The sequence below is a fragment of the Branchiostoma floridae genome, unplaced genomic scaffold (assembly GCF_000003815.2).
Source record: "Branchiostoma floridae strain S238N-H82 unplaced genomic scaffold, Bfl_VNyyK Sc7u5tJ_1564, whole genome shotgun sequence".
NCBI lineage: Eukaryota > Metazoa > Chordata > Leptocardii > Amphioxiformes > Branchiostomatidae > Branchiostoma > Branchiostoma floridae.
Genome location: NW_023365762.1, coordinates 257,918 through 279,928, shown reverse-complemented (window position 1 = coordinate 279,928; position 22,011 = coordinate 257,918). Strand labels below are relative to the sequence as shown.

The 22,011-nt window shown below is 41.0% G+C and overlaps 1 protein-coding gene across 7 annotated transcripts in view; it reads right to left on the bottom strand.

Annotated features, from left to right (window-relative positions):
• Positions 1–668: 668 nt before the first annotated feature.
• The window catches only part of LOC118408271 (sodium-dependent neutral amino acid transporter B(0)AT3-like), a 41,271-nt gene continuing 19,928 nt past the window's right edge, over positions 669–22,011 (bottom strand). For 3 of the 7 annotated variants that reach the window (XM_035808938.1, XM_035808939.1, XM_035808940.1), the window contains exons 2-13: positions 21,116–21,175; positions 18,371–18,765; positions 12,631–12,863; positions 12,004–12,219; positions 8,734–8,844; positions 7,618–7,727; positions 6,920–7,051; positions 6,358–6,520; positions 5,746–5,953; positions 5,211–5,370; positions 4,593–4,755; positions 2,397–3,991 (exon numbers count right to left, since the gene is read on the bottom strand). In XM_035808938.1, coding sequence (XP_035664831.1) covers positions 3,710–3,991; positions 4,593–4,755; positions 5,211–5,370; positions 5,746–5,953; positions 6,358–6,520; positions 6,920–7,051; positions 7,618–7,727; positions 8,734–8,844; positions 12,004–12,219; positions 12,631–12,863; positions 18,371–18,587 — 1,995 coding nt within the window. In that variant the 5' untranslated portion in view covers positions 18,588–18,765; positions 21,116–21,175 and the 3' untranslated portion in view covers positions 2,397–3,709. Of the gene's footprint in view, positions 2,260–2,396; positions 3,992–4,592; positions 4,756–5,210; positions 5,371–5,745; positions 5,954–6,357; positions 6,521–6,919; positions 7,052–7,617; positions 7,728–8,733; positions 8,845–9,431; positions 9,543–12,003; positions 12,220–12,630; positions 12,864–18,370; positions 18,766–21,115; positions 21,176–22,011 lie in introns of those variants that run through there. The other 4 variants (XM_035808941.1, XM_035808943.1, XM_035808945.1 and 1 more) reach the window with 4 other exon arrangements.

The window sequence follows — 22,011 nt, the reverse complement described above, 5'->3', positions numbered from 1 at the left end:
ACATTCCGACGTCACATTGCTAGTGTGACGGCGATGTTACTAACAACAAAACTCCTACTTTGTTTCTGAATGCAGAAAGCGTTTAGCTTCTATGCAATACATCCACCGTATCGAGGGATAATGAAACCTAACATTTTTTGTAACGTGTATTCATTTTTTTGTCAAGATGAATTCATACTTTCTCGCTTGAAAGCTGAGGCGATCTCAGCTACTCTTTGTCCAGCAAGCAGATATACGAGGGCCCGGCTCAGAGTTTCGCGAATGCATTTTCTACATATTTTCAGTGGTCCATGAATTGCCCTTCTCTCAGAAGAACGCAACAGAAACAATCTTTAAACACTGGACCGAACCCGACATCTGCTTGGAGGCAACACTCAGCCAAAATTCTTACAACGTGTGAATCCATCTTCATATATTACCATACTAGTACTGTCATTCAGTACAATCCACTAAGGTAGGGACAATACTACCTACAGTACTACGGTTTACAATTCATAAAGAAAGAATAACAAGAGTTAAACGAACATTGGCTAGGTTCAGTTCTATATACATGACATAGGAGCTCTTCAAAGCATAAGTGGTATCAACAAGCTTGTTCGCCATTCTGAGTACGCATGTGCAGCGACATGAATTGTGGGTAATATGTCAAAGGTCAGAGGTCCCCGAGACATAAAGAAATCACGTCTGGACATTGGTATGCAAATCAAGAAAACAATGGTCGAGACGAGATCGGTTTACTAGTCTGGGGCGTTCACCTTTGACATTACCCACAATGCCTGAAGATACGTATACGCACAATGAATAGTGAAAGAGCTAATACATAATGTTAGTACTGTACAGTATAGGAAAATAGCACTACAATTCACACACACGAGCAAAGAATACAACTGTATAAAGAGAAAATAGCTCCGTACGATCATTGAGTAGTTAAGAATGAGCTATTCTTATCGATATCCTTTCCACCAAGTACTTTGCAAATGGTCAAGATACAGATATGTACTAAGTACTCTTTGGGATTCATATTTTTGCCATCTCGTGCGAGATGTTTGCAAAGTACAAGTTGAAAATATACACAAAATATACATAGTATTTGGTCATCAAATTCATCTGTTTAAAGTATTTGTGAAATGGTCAAATTGTCACACACCATGACATCCGTATGTCAAAAATAGCACAGAAATATACACTACATTTAGTGTCCTCTGTATTTGCTTCTAGCGCCCATGATTTTCATATAATCACAGACTTGCTCTAACCGAACCAAATATTATCCTGGACAAGGAACAGTGTACCTTACATGGAAAGAGCTGAATGATTGACAGATTTACAAGCAGTTTACCACAGACCAATCGGAAAGCGCTCTGAAGTTACGTCACGTTGATCTAATTTCAAAGCGCTTTCAGGATTGGGTTGTGGTAAAACTGCTTAGTGGTTGCGCCGTGCTCCAGCAGAGCGCAATAGGCCGTTTGACGGTTTGAACGGCGCATGCACCAGGTCAAAGTTGAAGGCTCCAAATGTCAGAACAGCCTAGAACATACTTTGTTCATATGTCCTAGGGGCCTTGAACTTATCACCCACAATGCATCATACTGCCCATGCGCAGTTCAAACCGTTAGCCAGCTTACATGTAGTGGTCAAAAGGGGTTCTGTAGCTGAAATATGTCGAAAGCAGTTTGCTATATACATGACGCAGCATACAACAAGCTACAGTACTCTCTTATAATATATGTACATGTGGTAGAAGGAAGCAAGCAGGTCCAATTGCGCTTCTCGATCAGAAATTGCAAAATAAAACAATCCATACACAAATATATCGCATTTTAAATTAAGTAGAGGAATGATATTTTGCACTCCGATCATTGCAACTTTAGTTGGTCAGGTTGGGGGGAGGGGGTGGTAACCGTAAGCTACAAGGATATCAAATATTGCAATACAGATCATGCCGAAAATATCCGCCGCTTGAGTTGCTGAAGAAAATAACTCCGCTTGTTTTCTGGACAGCATTGGGATTGTTTTCTTTTCCATACTGAAGACAGAATATTCTCCATAAATATCACTGTTTTCAGCATTGAAAAGAACACTTTGCGTGATCTCCAGTCACGTGATGATCTCATGCTAGTCACGTGACTCTCATGAGACGATCACGTGATGATCACATGACGGTCACGTGACGATCACATGATGCTAGGGTAACATGGCCTTGACAGAATCACTGTCTTCCGTGGAGTGTGCCTTCAGGTCAGAAAACCGCATCTTCAGCTGAAAATAGAGGTAATAGGGCTCGGTCAAAATTTGGCTTCATGGACTTAAGATGGAGAAGGAGGCCGTCACCCACCTTAAGAGTCTTGATACCTTAACCACCTTAACACCATAAACCTTAACGTTATACTTTATCACCTTTACTAAGCATGCTACATGCCACAAGTACTTCATGCGTTATAGAAAGTGGAAGGAGTATAGACACTGTATTAGAACTGTTCAAAATGCAAGATAGAATTTAGAAAAAGGAAAAAAAATTAAAAATGAAAATGGTGAGGAATTTAGAATATTGCATGCATATTTGCTTGTGGGGAGAGTTTGGGAAGTGTGATGTGCCAAAATTTCATTCAACAAAGGAGAACGAAAAAAATAATGAAGCGCTACATGGCAGTGTAGCCTTTCCTACCAAATGTTTGTCTTTGGTAGATTTTGTATTTTGGCAGTTCTTCTTGTTTGTTTGGCAGTTGTGTTTGTCTGTTTGGCAGTTGTGTTTGTTTGGCACTTTTGTTTGTTAACCATTGGCCCTTTTGAATAAAACACGATAACTTTGGAAGCACTGGCACATCAACATCGGACTTAAAAATTTTGACAAAAAATCGTTTTCCTTCCACCTTTCTTTACAAGTTTGTAATAACCATACTGAATGAAGGAAGAACTGATCTGAAGACATGATCGTTTCTATATTCACAACGCCAGCATTTCGAATATAGGTAACAGATCACCGTATAAACACATTTGGAGTTTACATTTCTGCCATTTTCTTATGAACCAGAGTCCAACAGTGTAGAGATGTTAATGAAACTCTATGTTAGTAAGACTATTTCCTTCTAGACCTAACTACTTATTTCACAAGAAGTGTCTAGCGACATCCGAAAACTGCTGTATGCGAGACTAGAACTGCAGATTATCATCTGCATAAATCGTGCATAAATTAATAAAAAAATAAAATGATTTTCCTTTAAAATCAATACATTTTTCCTGAGTAACTGCATAGATTTTGTGTCATCAATAAATTAATAAAACAATAATCTTTTCTCCTAAGAAATCTACACAATCTTTTACGAGTTGAATGGCTTCAAATTCGGGGCATCCAAGTTTATCATATAGTCAAGCGATTTGGATGTCCATTCACGAAAAATCGATAGTTTCTGATTTTTTTACTCTGAACATCCGTGCAATAACTGATATAAAATTTGTGCGTGTGAGATGTCATATTTCATTTCTGCTCAATTATTATAAAGATATCTTTGAGATTATCTAAATATTCTGTATATTTTGAAGAATTTCTATCTATTTTCGTTTAAGTGCAGATCTAGCCTCGTTTTCACACAGCATATCAGCTAACAGTTCGTTTCCAAACACCACAGAAGGAAGATGGCGGCTACAGTAGCTTCTGCTCATGCGCGAGGAGGCGGACGGACGAAGAGAGGTACACCAGGCGTGGGGTTAGTTACAAAGCTGTGGAAGCGGGGTTAATGACCCCATTGGCGGGAAACGCCGCCATGGAGCCCGAAACGGAGGTCACCGAATCTGTCACCAGGTTCTGTTTGCTGATGGCGCCGCGCTGTACCGTTCTGGCCTGCTTGGCTTTGAGGGTCTCGCCGCGGTAGGGCATCAGTCCGGTCAGGCGCAGCACGAACACGATGGGGATGAACAAGGACGGGAGACAGATGAGCACGTAGCACATCATCTCACCCCACCACGGGTACGGGCCCTTGTCAACAACCTGGCCCTGGAGGTTGGAAAAATACCATTGCGTCAAAACATTGTTATATTGTTAGACATTTGCTTTACACCCTGAGAAGCTGAGACACTGAGTGACCAAACATTTGACACTACATTTTTCCGTTCTTTTATGTTTTGCTATCCTTTAAAATTTTACAATGTGAAACGTATAAACTCAAGGGTCATACAAATCGCATCGCTGACGGGGGACGCCATAAGCTTTCTGTAACATTTGATCCAGAACTTGTAGTTGTAGAATAGGTAGATATGCACTCTAGTTTTCTGCTAAGAACTACTTGTGGACAGACTTAGACCTGTTATTCTATTGCTTCATAATCAGTTACAGATGTGGAGTTGAATGATAAGTTCCTTATCTAGCCGGACATCAGGTGTGATCCTTACATGCCTCCCCCATCTACATAGGAGACGTCCTCAACTCCTAACTCTCTAGTAATTGATGCAAGCTAAGATATAGACAAGACATTTCTACCTGCATTAACTGATGTCACAGAGGCGATGGATTGATAATTCCTGACAAAGACTGGAGCTGTTTAGTCCAAAATGTTGGGAAGTACCATTTTCCCATTGATTATAATTTTGGTACGTACCAGTGCGGAATCCCAGCCCTTGTAGGTAATGGTACGAGTTGCCTCGGTGTAGATGGTGGCACCGAAAATCACCAACATGGAGAGCGGGGTCAGGAACAGCCAGGTCACCTTCCAGTAGAGATTCGGGCGGGAACCGGTCATGTACTCCAGATCGTCTGATAACCTGTCAAACAAAGAGAAACAAGAGTTATAAATACAGATTTTGAGGAGGGGGGTACATGTACACATGTAAATATTCAGTCACGTTTGAGACCACATCCTTGCCACAACGCCACCGCCGGACAAGGTGTAGTAGTGCATAAAAGTAGCGTGCAAAATCGACACTGTCTCTGGACCAAGAAGTAGTGAGTTTGAATCCCGGCTGTTGTCGCTCACCTGACATACATGCTTCTGGAAAGTGCCTGAATACATAGTACGGGACGTTATACCATGGCCCACTATTGAAAATTAAGAAGTAGGGGGATTTCCCTTGTACAAGGAACCTGTGAATAATGTACAGCGTTTGCCTTCTCTATCACAACCTGTGGAATAGTAGCTCAACTGGTCATTGAGTTCACTTGAGCTAAAATGGTTCGAGGCCACTTTCACCATGACCTACTTGCATAAATGGTCACTCACCTCTTCAAGCCGTAGACATACACAATGGCGATGTTCTCAAAGAAAGCGATGATGAGCAGAGGGAAGGTCCCGCTGTAGTCGTTAAAGATGTCCAGCCAGTAGCTCCCAGAATACTGTGCGAAGATCAGCCCAATCAGGAAGCAGACGACACACAGGAGGACTGCAGAGGAAAAGAAGTAGAACATTTGGGTGATATGATACGCATAAATGTAGTAGCCATTGCTTTCTTTTTTTGTTCCCCGTGTGACTCTGACGGAAACGAACAAAGAGGTCAGTTCACCTCCCAAGCAATATACATCATAGTCTTCCAAACCATCCCTCAACACAGACGACGCACGCCATAAACTTTCTGTAACGTATGATCCACTGCTCACCGAGTCACATGTTCTATTTACATACCATGACGTCACAGAACTGGTGGATTGCTGATGATAAATGCTACCGGAGTTGAGCAAGCCAAAATTGGGGTAAGTCCATTTTCTTAGTGTTGGAAATTACAGTTCATCCTTGCTAAAAAAATGCGTCTTTAACGTACCAACAAGAAACTCCTTGCGCCATTTCCATATCCCGGCATCCCTCAGTGGTGTGATGACGCCCTCCAGGGTTCCGAACATAGAACTTAGCCCGAGATTTGCCAACATCAGGAAGAACAGAATGGACCAGAAAGGACCCATCTCAAGTGGGTAGAACTGGTTCATGGCCTCGGTGAAGACTACAAATGCCAGACCGGTGCCACCGACAGCCTGCAAAAACAGAAATTTATCATATTAGAATCTTTCCATTTATTATGATTAAAAAAAAACAACTTAAAAATGGTCAGCTCCACCGAGGGAAAGTTAGTCCTAAAACAAAACAACAAAAAAGTAAGCAAAGATCACATTTCTTTAATGTGAATTTCTTCTTTTATTCATTATTATGAATTTCTCATTGATTCTGTCAAATGCCTTTTCCCAATAGCTCTCGTATGGAAATTGCAGAAAGGAAATAAGATAACCTATTCTACGACCTTTCTGGAACCTTTGTCCTAATTTCCTGTCGTTGTAAAACGTGGAAACAGCCACTCAAATGCATTCAAATAAGTACGGACTCATGAGAAGTACAAACATCGAAAACAAGACCTCCATTTTCACGGAGGTAACAAACTTACGTTGTTGAGGTTGCCGTCCTTGCTGCAGTAGCCGAAGTTGAAGTCCCGGATGGCGGTGTCAGTAGTATTGTAGGTGCCCCACAAGTCCATGTAGTTGGAGGCTGTGACGGTCATGTTGTTGCTCGCGAATCCTGGCACCTTATCCTCCATAAGGTCCTGGAACCTGGATGACGTCAATGAATACAAAATGAATTTGTGACAACAGTTCACTGAACTGACCTAGTATGTCTTGTTTACGTCAGTTGTAAGTATTCTGACACCATGTATATCTAATTCAATCTAATAAGAATGTACGTACAGGACCGAATATGGCGTTAGAACAACCTCCATAGAAGGCTACTTAGCCTTTTTGTCGTTTTTTTTTTTTTAGCTCATAACACATTTTGCTGGCCATTTCAATTTGTACTGGGTCGCTTGTGCCGCCGGCAAAAGTGTATTATGAGCACACAAAAAAAACGACAAAAAAATGAACGCTATGGAGGCTAACGTTAGTAGCTAGAAATCGTGTAGTGGCTTTCCATTGGTCAGAACAATCATGACGTCATAATCAGACGATACTCACTCCTGCAGGCACTTGCGGCTGTCCGTCAGCGCCTTGAAGCCCAGGACGGAAAAGATGACGACCGAGGCAAAAATGGAGGTCCCAGAATTGATGACGGCCACGACAACGGCATCACGGGTGCAGTTGTTTTTCCTGGGGTTGGAAAAACAGAATATGTGAGACTTAAGTTAATCACGAGACGATCACGTGATGATCACATGACTGCCACGTGATGATCACATGATACTACGGTAACATGGCTTTGTCCGAATCACTGTCTTTCGTAGGGTGTGCCTTCAGGTCCAAAAAATGCATCTTTTGAGCATCTTCTGGGATCAAGGTGGTTAAAACGTTAGGGTTTGAAACGTTGAAAGTCAAAATATTTCTTATTCTTTACTTATTGCCTTTTGTTTGGATCCCCAAGATGCAAGTGACCGAAACGCAACCTTAACAGGATATCTACCACTCAAAAATCATGCTCATAGCTAGCACAGTTAGCCAGAAGTTCTGATTCAGTACCAAGGAAAGCAACTATGGGGCCCAAAATCTCATCATCTCCTCGATAGGACAAATCCTAACCGTATACAAATTTCACGGCAATGCATCCATAGCTTCTTGAGTTATGCTGTTAAAACTACGAACACTGCTTCGATTGTGAGCAAATTGAGGGTCTGTTTACGAGCGCCATCTAGCAATTTGAAAGCGAACTGCAGGCTCACCTGGGGTTGTAGCTGGAGAAGGAGATCAGCCCTCCGAACGCCACGCTGAGGGAGAAGAAAATCTGGGTGGCCGCTTCCAGCCAAACGATCGGATCTGCCAGCTTTTCAACCTACGGAAGCAAAAGATGTAATAGAACCATGAAGTTATTTTCATTAACATTGTCATTGATGACGGCTTTTTAGGTAACTGGCTCTAGCGAACGTTGTCTACGGCTTATTTATCGAACATATGTTCGTTGAATCCGTTACAACAAGGTGCCGAGAAACATTCAAATTAGCTAGCAATGGACTCAATTTGAGCGTAAACTGGTTTTAACTATAAATTGTTTTAGTAAATGTCCATTGCAAGAAGGGAAATATGTCGTCGCTACTCAAGATTATTTATTTTTTGGCTATGACGTGCAATCCTACATAAAAATACTACGTACTTACCTGAATCAACAGCGAAATATAATGCAAGTGCGATTTGGTGTTAACTGTGCTTTTCTCTATACAGCGGCAAACAGTGGCTAAGCGTGCAGGCAACATAAGGAAAACACTTCTCCTGGGCACAGCCTTGCGGTCTATGCAATATTCCGTGGCAGACTCTGCTAAACCGGCCTGAGGTTTCCACTTTAGGGGGCGTGGCCTCTATCAAGCTCTCAACCAATCAGAGAATCGCCTAAATGATTCTTTGATTGGCTGACGGAGGGCATGCCCAAAGAAGCGGAAACCTCAACCCGGCTTAGCAGAGCCTACACAGGGTATATTGTATAGCCCGTGGGCGAGGCACTGCGTAGAAGAGTGAGGGAAGACTAAACGTGGGTTCACAAGTACGTATATACTCAAGTCCTTATGAGAAGCGTATGGAGTTCTTATTCTCTACCAGGCTCCATAGGTCGCAAGGAAAGCAGCAGAAATTGGACAAATATAGCCAGATAATATGTCAGAGGAGTTAGCTAGTCACAAACCATACTCCATGAACAGCTAATCCCTCTGACATGTTATGTGTCTACATTTGTCCAATTTCTATTTCTGATAGAGGCTAAGAACTCCATACGGATCTCATGCGGACTTGAATATATATACGTGTGAAGCCCCATATGCAGCTGAAGCCATGCATGGCGCATTCCTTACCCTGGGTATAAACAGATAAGCCAATCCATCGCCAGCTCCTTCAAGCGTGACACCGCGGAAAAAGAATATCAAAAGCACGACGTATGGGAATGTAGCAGTGAAGTAGATAGCCTGAAACGCAAACCCAAACAACAAAGGGGACAAAATTAAGCACACGAAACACACATCAAGCTGCTTCTGTGCAACAAGCGCCCTCTGTTGCCAGCTATTCACATTACATTTCTGTTCACTGGATTGTCCAAAAGAGAGTAAGTTTTTCTCTAGATAACAAAGTCCTTTGTACAGAACCAGAGGGTTAAAGTTTCGATGATTGTCTGTCACCTTCCTCAAAAAGATACTGATGGGCAGTATTCTTTCCTCAGGGCAATATTGACTTGTTGTACTTCGCACTGCAGCTCGGTGTCGCTGCTGCATTGTGAAGATTGAGGGGGGATACAAACTTAGTCACGTTTGGGACCGCATTCTTCACAGTGCAGCAGCTTCACCTAGCTGCAGTGCGAAGTACAACAAGTCAATATTGCCCTGAGGAAAGTGACAGAAAGTCACCGTCAGCTAGAGATTACTTCTCTGGTTGTGTACAAAGATAGATTGCGTATGTGTTGTTTGTTTGTTTACTTGTTTGTTTGTGATATGCTGGAACAGTGGGCACATGTCGCTACGCACACGCCACCGAGACGAATCTCAGTAGAAATTCTTACTTTAGGCAAAAACATAAACGCCAGGCCGTCAGCCGCGCCCTCTAGCGTGACTCCTCGGAAGAAGAAAATCAGCAAAACCACGTACGGGAACGTCGCCGTAAAGTATATAGCCTGTTGGGATAGAAACTATGACGTTAAACACTGTCCTAGACCGTAATATGCATCTGATGGACGTCAGGCGATCAGTCTGGTTGGGCCTAGGAAATGATGTTTCTCCTGTTTCCCTACCTACCCTAGAAAAACCTGCCCACCCTAGACTTTTTGGGGCGTGGGCAGTGGAGTCACATAGCTTCCAGTTAGAATTTTTATTCAGTCTACTTCCTATTCAAGTAAAAACACTGCCTGTTCTGTCTATTGAAGTATAAATGTATCTATATCATGCCCAAAATTAAAGTTCGGCATTGGAAGACAAGTGTACATATGTATTTCAGTTTACTTTGTTCACCTGTATTGTAATACATAGAGTTTTGGCCAGTCTAAGGATTTAAAAAAAAAAAAAAGATAATCCCTACCTACCGACCCTATATTTCAGGGCACAGGAAAGACAACATTTTTTTTCCTAAGGCCTTTGTAAATTGTTTGTATTTCTTAATTGTCAACAATAACTATATACATTTTAACCGGGACCACCACGGTATTACTGTTTAACAATGTGTTATGGGGCATGTATACGTACGAGAGTTGTTATTTTCTAGTTACAATGGAATTCATGGCGGTTTCTGTTGGATGTTTGGTCAACATTACGTCAGAATATCGCCCGATACATTTTCCAACACAACATTTAGGAATTAAAGACAGGATATCATACTTATATATGCGATTTCATGACCTTACCAAATGCGTTCTTAGAGCTTATGACATCCAGTAGTAGTCAAACTTAAACCTTCTGCCATTTTAAGAGCTGTTTGTTCCGATACCTCAGCCGCCTCGAGTTCTCTTTGCTAGGAAACGAAACCCATTTATCAGTATCCATTTACGTGACCTTCTTTCTAAACGAGCTCTAGAGCGTCAACATGGCGCCAATAGGTGAATGTCAGGCAACCGTTTGACCTTTCAAAGTCCACGCTTGACGACCTTCTGTGTGCATCCGGTTTGTTTTTGGAGTATTTACGTCGGAACTGTAACGTTATGACGGCATTGTAGAGTTGTAACCGAACTTACCGAAAATCGCCGACGGAAAACGGGGGTTTATTTAACGTTACATCCTCTGTTACGTATTATTCATGGTACTTGAAAAAAAATGAGAAAAACAAGCATCGTGTGGCTTGTTATGGCACTGTTATAAACCCCTGAAAAGGGGGTGTTTGTTTACATCCTAGCTTGCCTATAATTGGTGGCACTTGAACCAAAAAACAAGCCTCGTATGGATTGTTATGGCACTGTTTTTAACGTACGAAATTTGAAATAATGGCGAAAATATGTTTAATAGATAGTGGTGAAAAGTAGATTTTGCTATCTCAAATTCCCAATATTGGCACACAATTCATTAAAAAGAATACCGCTTTAACAACTTGGCTAGGGTCCTGTGTACAATGTTGTTACAAGAGCTAGGCAAATACCCCTTTCAAACTCGTTCAATCTTTGTTCACACTTGCAAGCAATAAATCATGGTCAACAGAGATTGTTCACAGAGAAGAAAGGATGTGTAACGTTATATTTTGACTTCAGGCCAGAGTACCACTTTCAAAAAACTCGAAAGCTTTCAAAAATCAATGGAAGGGAAGTTTGTTGACCATGGCCTCTGTCAAAATACAACTGTACAATACCTTTTGACAGAACAAGCAAGTAATGGACACAAATGCACTGTGTTTTGTTTCGGTAGGCTTGCAACTTGACATTGTCAGACGACAGTTGGCAGAACCTCTCTTTCTGCTTTCGCGCCATGTCCATATATGGGCAAACCAGTGAATGGACACATAGGGACAATCCCTCAAGGACAGAATTTGGCAGACGTTAACTGAAGGTCAGCCAACTGGGTAATTTGTCAACGGAAGGCTTGATGAATAGGCTTCGTTTAGGGACGTTTTGTTCTGAGACGGGCCACAGAATTGGCTGCATACAAAGGAATCGATTCCAAGGGGAAACATAATAAGTTCCGAGCTGCCAAGAAACGAAGTAACAACAACTCCCGGGCCGTTGCCAATACTAGTAAATTTTCCACAGAGAATGACGTCATGTTTCTAGAGTCGTCCTTGACTTTGGTTGACCTTCAACGACACAGGATATTTCTTAAAATGACTGACAAATCCTTAGACACAAAATCAACCTAGAAATTTTCAGTCCCTATATCCAAAGCCGTACACGTGTGTCGAATTATTTTCCTCTCGAACTAAGTTACACATGTACTGAGTATGATTCAAGTTCCTATCATTTAGCAGAATCGAAATGTAATTAAATGTTCCTCGGGAATTAACCTCATTTTTTTCTTGTTATCATTTGAGAAAATATTATCAAGAAATGTCAAACCGTTACAGATTAATATATACGAAATCAACATCATTATCATCACTGAAAACGGTACTTTGCCGAACGACGCCATTTTGTTTGTTTGTTTGTTTCGTTGTATCCTTACCTTGCCAGACGACTTGATACCCTTGATCATACAGACACACACGATCAGCCAGGCGGTGAAGATGCACAGCATCATCTTCCAGTTGATACCCCCTCCATCTTCAATGGACTCGCTGGTGTCCAGGGCCTCCCTGTACCAGAAGTACGCGGTAGGGGACGACTTTTCGCATTCCATGACTGTACCATTCCCGGGACAGGTGGCCCAAGGTAGGGGTGCCTAGTGAACACAAACGTACAATCAGTATATCTCGTGTGAAAGAATGAAAAACTTAAATATATTCGAGTCCGAAGAATAAAATTGTTGTTAACAAAAAAACTTAAAAGTCTCAAAAGTTTGAAGTACAAAAGTAGAAGAAGATGGCACCGGTTATCAGTAATTACGTAAAAAACTAAAATATGTTCAAGTCCGAAGAGATTCTTTTAAAAAAGTCTGGAATTTCTATTAGGACAAGATGGCACCGGAATGCGTGGTCGCCATCAAAAGAATGACAGGCTCGACATTCAAGTCTGTTTAATCTGAATGAAAAAGTATCAGAAGTAAAACAAGATGGCGCCGACATGACGTTGATTCAAATATGGCGAAACCAAGATTGACATAATAGAAACCTGTGATAAAGCTTCAACTTACCTGGAAGGAGTTGAAAAAGTAGAAGGCGCACCACCCGATGATGACGTTGTAGTACAGGGCGACAAGGAACGACACTGCAACCATGGCAACGCCGACCCCGCCTAGCAACGGGTTGATCTGGTTCCAGACGTCGATGGATCCCTTCCGGATCCGCTGTCCGATCGCCAGCTCCAGGTGGAAGATCGGGATCCCCTCGATCACCAGCATGATCAAGTACGGGATCAAAAATGCACCTAAAATAAAGAGAAACAACAATATTCTCTATTAATCTCACGATCTCAAATATGATTAAATACGGGATCAAAAACGCACCTGGGTTTAATAAGAGAAACAACAAAATTCTCAATCTCTAAACTGCATGATCGCAAGTATGATAAAAACCGGGTTCAAAAACGCACCTAGGATAAACAGAAACGGCACTATCACAAATAAATGTATGATCAAATACAGGATCATACATCAAAAACACCACTTTGATTCTAAACTGCATGATCGCAAGTATGATAAAAACCGGGTTCAAAAACGCACCTAGGATAAACAGAAACGGCACTATCACAAATAAATGTATGATCAAATACAGGATCATACATCAAAAACACCACTTTGATTAAGAGAAACTGCAATATCCTTACGATGTCGATGATCAAAATATTAAAAGGTTATGGGAAAACTAAAAGATGGGGCTCAAATAAGATCGTTCCTAGTGTTGAAACTTCAAACTACACATTTTCCCAGATGGTTGTTTACTGGGGTAATTTGTATTTATATCCTCTTTAACTTTTATTTCACGTACTTTTTACACTTTTATGGTTGCTGCATCAAGTACTTTTCTTACACTCGAAGTTCTTTTCTTACACTCGAGTTCTTTTCTTATACTTGAAGTTCTTTATGACAGGAGAGAACATCATAAAGTTCATCTTGAAGAGTTTTTTGGACTTGATGTTTTAGTAGTTTGACTACTCAAACAACGTTTGCTTAAAATTCTTTAAAAATCTTTTGCGCCTGACCATTCAAAATGGCGGCCGAAATTCCTCCATTTTGTAAATACTTTGGTACCCCAAGCCGTGTGACGTTTACACAAGTGTCGGTGGAGGCAAACCTAGTGTAATGGTCCGAGTCACCTAATGGCTTTGTCAATAGCTTTGATTGGCTGGACAACTTAACAGGCCACAGTAAACATAGCAGGTCATTCGTAACGCCCTGGCGGTTATCATCATGACCTGACATGTGAAGGGTTCAGTAACCGCTGGGGCTTGGGTCAGGTCACAAAAAAAAGGAAGACGTAAGACTGTTACCTTCGCCAAGGAGGTTGTGTTTGTGTGTGTGTGTGTGTGTGTGTGTGTGTGTGTGTGTGTGTCGGTCGGTCGGTCTGTATCTGCATCTGCATCTGTATAGCCGATCTATGTCTATGGACAACGTAACTCGAGACGCTGGATGAATCCTTATTATTATTGGTAAGCAGGTAGGTGTCAGGAAAACAAAGGTCAAGTTCAATAATAGCTAGGACTAGCACGTCACCGGAACGTACTGCGCCTGCGCGAAAAGTATAGACATGCTAAACCCTCGGTTTACTAAAGGGCCGCGTTTAAGAAAGTACGTGCGTATATAAGGGTAAAACTCCGTGTCCGTTTTACACGAAACCATGTCTCTAACATATACTGTGCAACAAGCGGGATTTTAATGCAACGTTGACCAAACCAAGCCCCAAACTACCAGGGTTTGCGCAGGCGCAGTACGTTCCGGTGACGTGCTGCTAGGACTTCTAGTGGTTTTCTATGGTACTGCAGCGGAACTTCTGATTTTCAAATCTCGTGTTCTGGACATGCGTTTTTAGTGTTACATGGCGTAAAATGCCTACCAGAGGAGTTGGTCGGCCTCCGGAGGGGAAACATAAACCTTAGCGTGGACAGACTCCCCTGGCCAATTTACCGACTTTTTTTGTCGAATTCTACGATCCCCGCACCCCCGTAGGAAGGCCTGGTGGAGGTTATACTTACTGGCCACAAATATAAATCAAGATATCTGAGGAGTTAAAATAAGATTTGTCACTGTCCCAAAGACTAGGAACATTATCGATGTTAGTAGGTCAGATGTCTGTCAATGGGACAAACGTGCATGTTTGCACATCAGCCCAGTGTTAAGAGTCAGGCTTCCAAATAAATCCTGGCAAAGCGGTTGTGAGTGGGAGAGAAGTATTGGTAGAACGCAGACGTATGCATACGTATCCATCTGCTTGTCTAACGGAGTTAAATATAGGAACTAAAAGGAAGATGCAGCGTTTACTTAAGACTTGAGAAGAAGAACTGTCAGACCTAGAGAACGGGAGTTGACTGTGTCACTTGTGCACGTGCGTATTTTAGGAGTATATTAGACGTTACCGATGATAGAGGTCGCTTTCTAATGCGTTTGGATGCATTTACAAATGATTATTTCGACTTTATCTAACAGATTTCGCAAGAAATTGATCGAAATTATGGACGGTATTTTGATCAATACAGGGCACAACGCCAATCGTCAGGTTTCTGAGACCATGTCCGATAAAACTAGCTTTATTTCTTTTATTTTTTTTTTGTACAAGATTTTCCAAGCAAAATATCAGGAAGGCTTTAAAATGCAGCTTCTTGAAAAATTCTGAGTCGTCTATGTTACGACAGTTCCGTAACACGCAAACTAACAAACAAGCAGATAACCCTCTTCCGTAGGACATATGACGTAAGGGCAAATTTTATCACCCGCCTAGCCTAATTACCATATGGCACAGTTCACAGGTCGTGACGTCACATGACGTAAGCAACGAAAAACAAAACAAAGAGAAACTAAAACTATCCAGAAAACGGCTAACGGCTAAAATGTTTTACTCAACATTAGGTGAAGGTAAAACAAAACCACCAAAAAGAAAGAAAAGTCAAAATATAAACGGCACAAAAATGAAGAAAAGGATGTTGCTTTACTTGAAAAAAAATCGCATAATTTATCAAAGTCCATTGATTTCAAATCTTAACAAGATTCAAAACTTTTTATATAATACTTTAATATTCTTTGTAGTTCAGAAAAGACTGGCCAAATTTTCGGACCCAGTGACCAACAGTTGACCTTTTTATGTACTTTTAATTAACACGTCGCCGATTCTACAATTTGAAAACAAGTGTGAACTTTTGTATGCGTATACACCTAAATTTGTCTCATGGTTCGAAACAATATGTTGAAAATATTTATTTTCATTTTAGAAAAAAGATTGGCCAAAATTTTCGGACCCAGTGACCGGCAGCTCACCTTTTTACGCACTTCTAATTATTTATTTATTAGTCGAATTAATACTTCTAATTATCACGTCGCCGATTCTATAATTTGAAAAAAGTGCGTACTTGGTCAATGCGTAAACATCGAAATTTGTATCAAGATTGGAAACAATATGTTGTAAGGATTTCGTTCGTTTTAGAAAAAGATTGGCCAAAATTTTTGGACCCAGTGACCGACAGTTGACCTTTTTATGCTTTTTTAATTGCCACATCGCCGATTCTAACATATGAAAAAAAATGCGTACTTGGTCAATGTGTATCTAAGATTCGAAACAATATGTGGGAAATATTTCTTTCATTTTATAAAAAGATTGGCCACATGTTCGGACCCAGAGACAGACTTGTGACCTTTTTACACACTTAAGTTTAATATGCCATGTGGCCGACAACGCCCCTTTTAATCAGCCACCTGCGGTGACCACTTAGTGACTGCGGTATGAGTTGATTTTCCCGTCCACTCTAAATCCCTACCACGCCAGGTGATGACCAAGGCCATGTTAATGATTCACAAGTTGGTCTGGTTCTAGTCTGTCTGAAAAGTCAGTGGCAACTAGTAGGATCGAATGGTTACGAGTTCGATTCCTGGCTAGAGGTTTTGCCATTGAGAAAAGGCACTGTACACGACTTTCCTCATTTCTTGACTTCGGTTGGGGAGGTAAAAGGTGGTGGAAGGAGAGGGATGGGCTCCGCCTCCCAAAACTGCGTCTTAGACACAGTGGATGACAACCCACTGTACCTACGGCATCAAAAAGGCTATATTATGTCATATTTCATAGCTCTTTCTTTTACCGTAGCCACATGCAACTAAGTTTTGGAGAATCTTGTATATGCTTTTTTATGCCTTGTTCGGCAGCTACTCAAGTAGCGAACAAACACAAATGATAGGTGATACAGTAAGATGCCTCTGAGATTGACAGCTGTCTTTTGGACATAAAGCCTGCGTGACGTACTGTTGATTAGGGACCTATTTGACAAAGGCGGTTGTTTAGTGCTTAAGTGTTGACCAATGGCCACCGTTTTCCTCTACCCACTTGAACAAATAGCAACTGAATCTACGTTCAAACGTCGTGGAAAAATCTACTACTACTTCTGAGTCAGAGGACAGCAAATGAAAAACCCGTTACTTTTTATATATAGCTAAATCCAAACATGCCATTTGATGTCCGTTTTGGGCCTAATGTACGTAAGTATGTAAGACTTCACTTGTATGTAGCTCATACATTGAATTGATATCTTGTTCTATCTCTTTATTTCCTAATTTGCGGTTTCCTGTAACGTAATAGTCTTTGTTCGCATCAGATAGGGGATAGACTTTGGAAACTAGCAGTATCTTATCAATGGACTTTGGAAGTTAGTACCATCTTATCAATGGAACTTTCCTTTTTGCAATGAGTAAACATCGTTATTGGTCGTACATTGGGGTGCATTACGTCATATAGGGGAAATGTCACTTTCTATCATGTTATACAGTTCCAAACAAAATATATGTCCGACGCGTTGATACAGAAAACGAACGTTAAACGGGGAATTTTAAAATCAATAAACGTCATGATTTGCGGAACGAAATAGGGAAACAATGTACTTTCCGCCCAGCATTGCCGACTCTTTAAACGTATACTATGAGGTTTTCTTTTCCAGAAAATATGAGGTTATTGTTTGGTTTGGGATTAGGAACGGTTTTCCGTAGATTCCGTTGCATATCACAATTCTTTCTTCTTTTCTTTTTGATTATTGGCTGTATATTTAGTTTTCTGTGCCCAAAATCCGAACGATCGAATGCTTTCTCACCATGAACAACACGCAAATTTATCTAAGCAACCGTTTTATATCAATCACTTTGTATGTACGTTTTAAACTTCAAAATTTTTTATTCCAGTGCAAAACACTTCAACAGACACAGTTTGAATACAATTACCAAAGGTTCTGAGGATTGAATATAAAACCACAGCGCAAGGTATTTGACGGAAATTATGATGACGGCAAGGCACTAAACGAACACGCCTACAAAAATCAACAAATTAACTACCTTAACCAGATACAATATACAGTCAAACGTACACAAGCTCTACACAAGGTCTACCTACCTGGCCAATGTGACCACTTTTTGGCGGTCCCATAGATGATGTTTTTTCATTGATGCAAGCTTTAAGAATCCTGTCTATAGTGTCTTACCACATGCTGTCTATAGTGACCACCTGTCCACATAGACCTTTAGGTTATTTTATCTGTCCGCTGTGTGGTCTTCTTGGGGAGATTTGACGGCCTGGTGATGATTTTAATATTCCAAAATAAGCTTGTAAACTACACGCAAAACTACACATGAATGCAGCAAAAGGATCGTGAGCTATAGCTGCGAACGTACGCACACATATGACCAACTACAATACTCCTTCAGGAGAAGACCCTCCTTCACAGAGTTAAGAAGAAGGAGAGGAACTTACCTCCACCATTCCTCTGGCACAAGTAAGGAAACCTCCAGACGTTTCCCAGTCCCACGGCGAAGCCAATCTGAGACAGCAGATACTGAATCTTGTTATCCCAAGCCGGGCGATCATCTGCCGACTCATCTTCTTCTATCACTATCTTCTCCTTCCCCGTCCCTGTCTCCACATTGGACAGCTCCACGCCATTCTGTTCTATTACCACTTCATCTCCCATCTTGGAAAGGTACTGTTCTTTCTCCTTACGAAAGTTTTCAACTTTCTTTTGCCGTTGCTTGCTCGTTTGCCTAGGTGCAAGATGTGCCGGGTTGAAGTACTTCGGTCAGTCCTTGTTCCAATACGGGGCACGTTTGTACAGGTGTCCTCTTGGCGTTGATAGATCTTTATAGACACACCTGCGGTTTAAATAATGGGTTGTAAAAGGGTTCAGGAGACTTACTTAAGTGATTTACAGTTGTTGCCAGATGGACTGTGAACACATTTTATTATGTTTCTACCTAAACTAAAGCAATGAATTCTCAAAGGGCTATAGTCTCTACCAGCCAGACCGAAGGACCGAAAAAATAGTATAAATCGGCTAAAATATGGAAAATATTTTATCAGAGGACTTGGCCGTTTCTATGAAAGTAGTTTTCTTTTTAGTTTGGGCCGATTTATTCATTTTTCCAGTCCGCCGACAATTTGGTTGAGACTTGGTACTAGAGTATAAACTTGCATCAGGAAACATGCGTTGTGGTCGTTTTGCGGTGGGTTTATGTTCGTAAAAGTGACAAAAACGACAAAAAGCTTTAGCCCTCTTCACACTTGTGTGCGCATATTCAAGTCCGTATGAGTTGACATAATTTTGGCTAGGGCAAAGTCTGAGGGCGAAAAAGTTTTTTTTTCGGTTTCATAACCTTGATAAACATTACTGAGTCAAAGTAAAATATAAGTTCTCCGCAAAGTTTCCCTAAGCCAAAAAAAATGTCATCAGGCAACTCATACGGACTTGAATATACGCACAAGCTCAAGTATGAATGTGGCATAAGACCCTCTTTCTACTAGAGAGGCCCGCCTTCTAAATCTGAATTTGTATTACCGATAAATTTCATAATTGGACTATGATTCAAAATACAACAAAACATATTAAACGTGAAACAATTCGTTCTTCAAGAATGAAATTAGATCAGCAATTTGTCAAATCTATGGTCGCACAGCGGTCGCAATGCAGTCGCAACGCATTGGCAGTGCGATCGCAGGGCGTTCGCCTAAAGGTTAGCGTACTACCGGTCGCGCTGTACAATCTAGTAGTTGTGTAATTGACGTGGACGATTAATTTCGGCAAACTGCCCGGCCTAGAAAGGCGTCACAAGACCACCGGTGGGAAACCAAGCATGCAATGTAAACGTACTAAGCGGACAACTTTAGCGCCAAGGAACGGAAATATACCCTAATTACCGATAGGTGACCGATTTTTCCCGCGATATCTTTCACACCTCACCCTTCAATTACCTCTCTTTCGGTAATAATTCATGTTCAGGTGTAGTTTATGAGAATCTTATCCTCATTTCTTATACACGATTTATGACGTTATTTGCCTGTAACATACGGCGCCCTTATGGCGCCTTCCGATGTTGTTAAGGTCCCTTTTCAACGTTTTTTTGGCATACACCAAACATTTACAACCACTGTAAAGTTGCATGTAGTGTATTACGTCTCTCCAAGTAGTGTAATACTTCTCTCTAAGCAGAGGTTAGGGCTCGTCTTCTAATGCGTTTTAGTACGAATTTACATTTTGTCAGTTTTTTTTTTTTTTGTGTGTGTGTGTGTGTTATAAGTGTGAGTGATCCCACCGCTGCCACCAAATGTCATAAGTGTTGAGTGATCCCACCGCTGCCACCAAATGTTAGAAGTGTGAGAGATAGACCACACTGTACTGTGGTTCTGGTAAGACTGACCAGGGACCTGGGAGGTCCTGCAGTTCTTGAACTTTATCAACACCAGATATACTCAGCATCAAGCAGATGCACACCGGTACAGTCGTTTGTTTGCGTTAAAAAAAGTCCAATAAAAGCGCCACAAAAGACGTCCAAAACAATTCAGAGCCCAACCTCTGCTTGGAGAGTAATGTACTACCAACTTGCCACGATATATTGTGAAAACAAAGCGAGGAAATAACTTAAAATATAGAAAAACAAACGTAAACAAAGCGTCAGCAATTTTCACGACACGGCCTCTTGCTACTAAAACCCGCGTGACGCATAAAACGTGGGGTGTGGTGATTCACTTTTGTTTACAAACGTTCCACAAAGAACACCACGAAAAAGGCGCTCAGTGAGAAGGAACTAAACAATGGAAAACAATAAACGTTGACATTTGGCGGGAAGGACTTGGTCAAGTTTTACTTCAACATGACCTTCTGTATTTCGATCGTTCGTATTTGCAGTGGTCTTATGTTCGGGTTGTAGAATCTACGTACTCACTGCTAAACCAAACATCCTTGTTTGAGTTCCAGTAGTGTTAGGGACCTGACAGAGAACCGGCGTTCCCTCTTACGCGCCATTTTTACAAGGAAACAGAAGCATTTCTTCTAGCCTCAAAACTTTAAGACAATTAGAAACAATCATCAATAATAACTAAACTAATGAACAATCGGAACTCGTCGCAACAAAATCATTTTTCAGTCATTTAGCTATAACAGAAATAAAGAGAACGCCAAACAATGGCGGTCGTGAAATCACCAAAAAAAAGGGTAGTTTTACTTACGTTTAGTGTTGTTTTTCTTCCTTCGGCTTCTCTCAAAGTTCGTCAAGACTTGGAGATATTCTGTAGCAACAGAATTTAAAGAAAACGTAAGTTTTAAAACACGGTTGTTACAGAACACAACAAAAACACTACTGCTCCCAAGCGCACCAAGGCGTATACTGACTAACACCCAGGTGTGTATAACAACATACAATGACTGTGCGCAGCGCAATGTGTGCTCTACCTTATCAATGTTTAACATCTCGTAACGTACAAGAGCCCCTTGCCTTTTGTGTAAGACTATTATAGTTTATTGACCGATTGCCAACGCCCCTTTGGTAATACAATGTCGCTTGGAAGAGCGGGGAAAAGGAAAGAAAGAAAAAAATGATCACAAAGAAGTCACGCGCGCGTTCAATTGTTATTTCCCGATAAACATGGTCAACGTTTGAAATTGTTATTGTCACTTTCTCAGCCACTTTCATTTATCGGAAAACCCAATAAAAAACGGTGCTTCTTAAGAGTAATTGTTAAAGGCGGTGCACCTGCATTTTGTTTACATTTCAAAGCTTTAAAGTTGAAGTAGCAATGGTTACAAATTTGTCCATAGCATATTCATTTCCGTAATAAATTTCGGTCATGGAAAACAGTTACACGTATCTCTCGAAGCAAATGTTTTAAAAACATTACAGTTATGGAAGCCAATATACACACTTTGCCTAATTAAGAGTATAGTTCTCTTCTAAGAATACTTAAAATATCATTTAACTTCCTGCCATAAAAAAAAGGAAAATTATATATTCTATGTATTCTCGCCACATCTGCAACACTGCGCTGCTTGCGAACAACTAACCCCGAAGGGAATTGGTATATCCCAACATTGAATTGCTTAGTATTCCACATCGGGCGATACCATT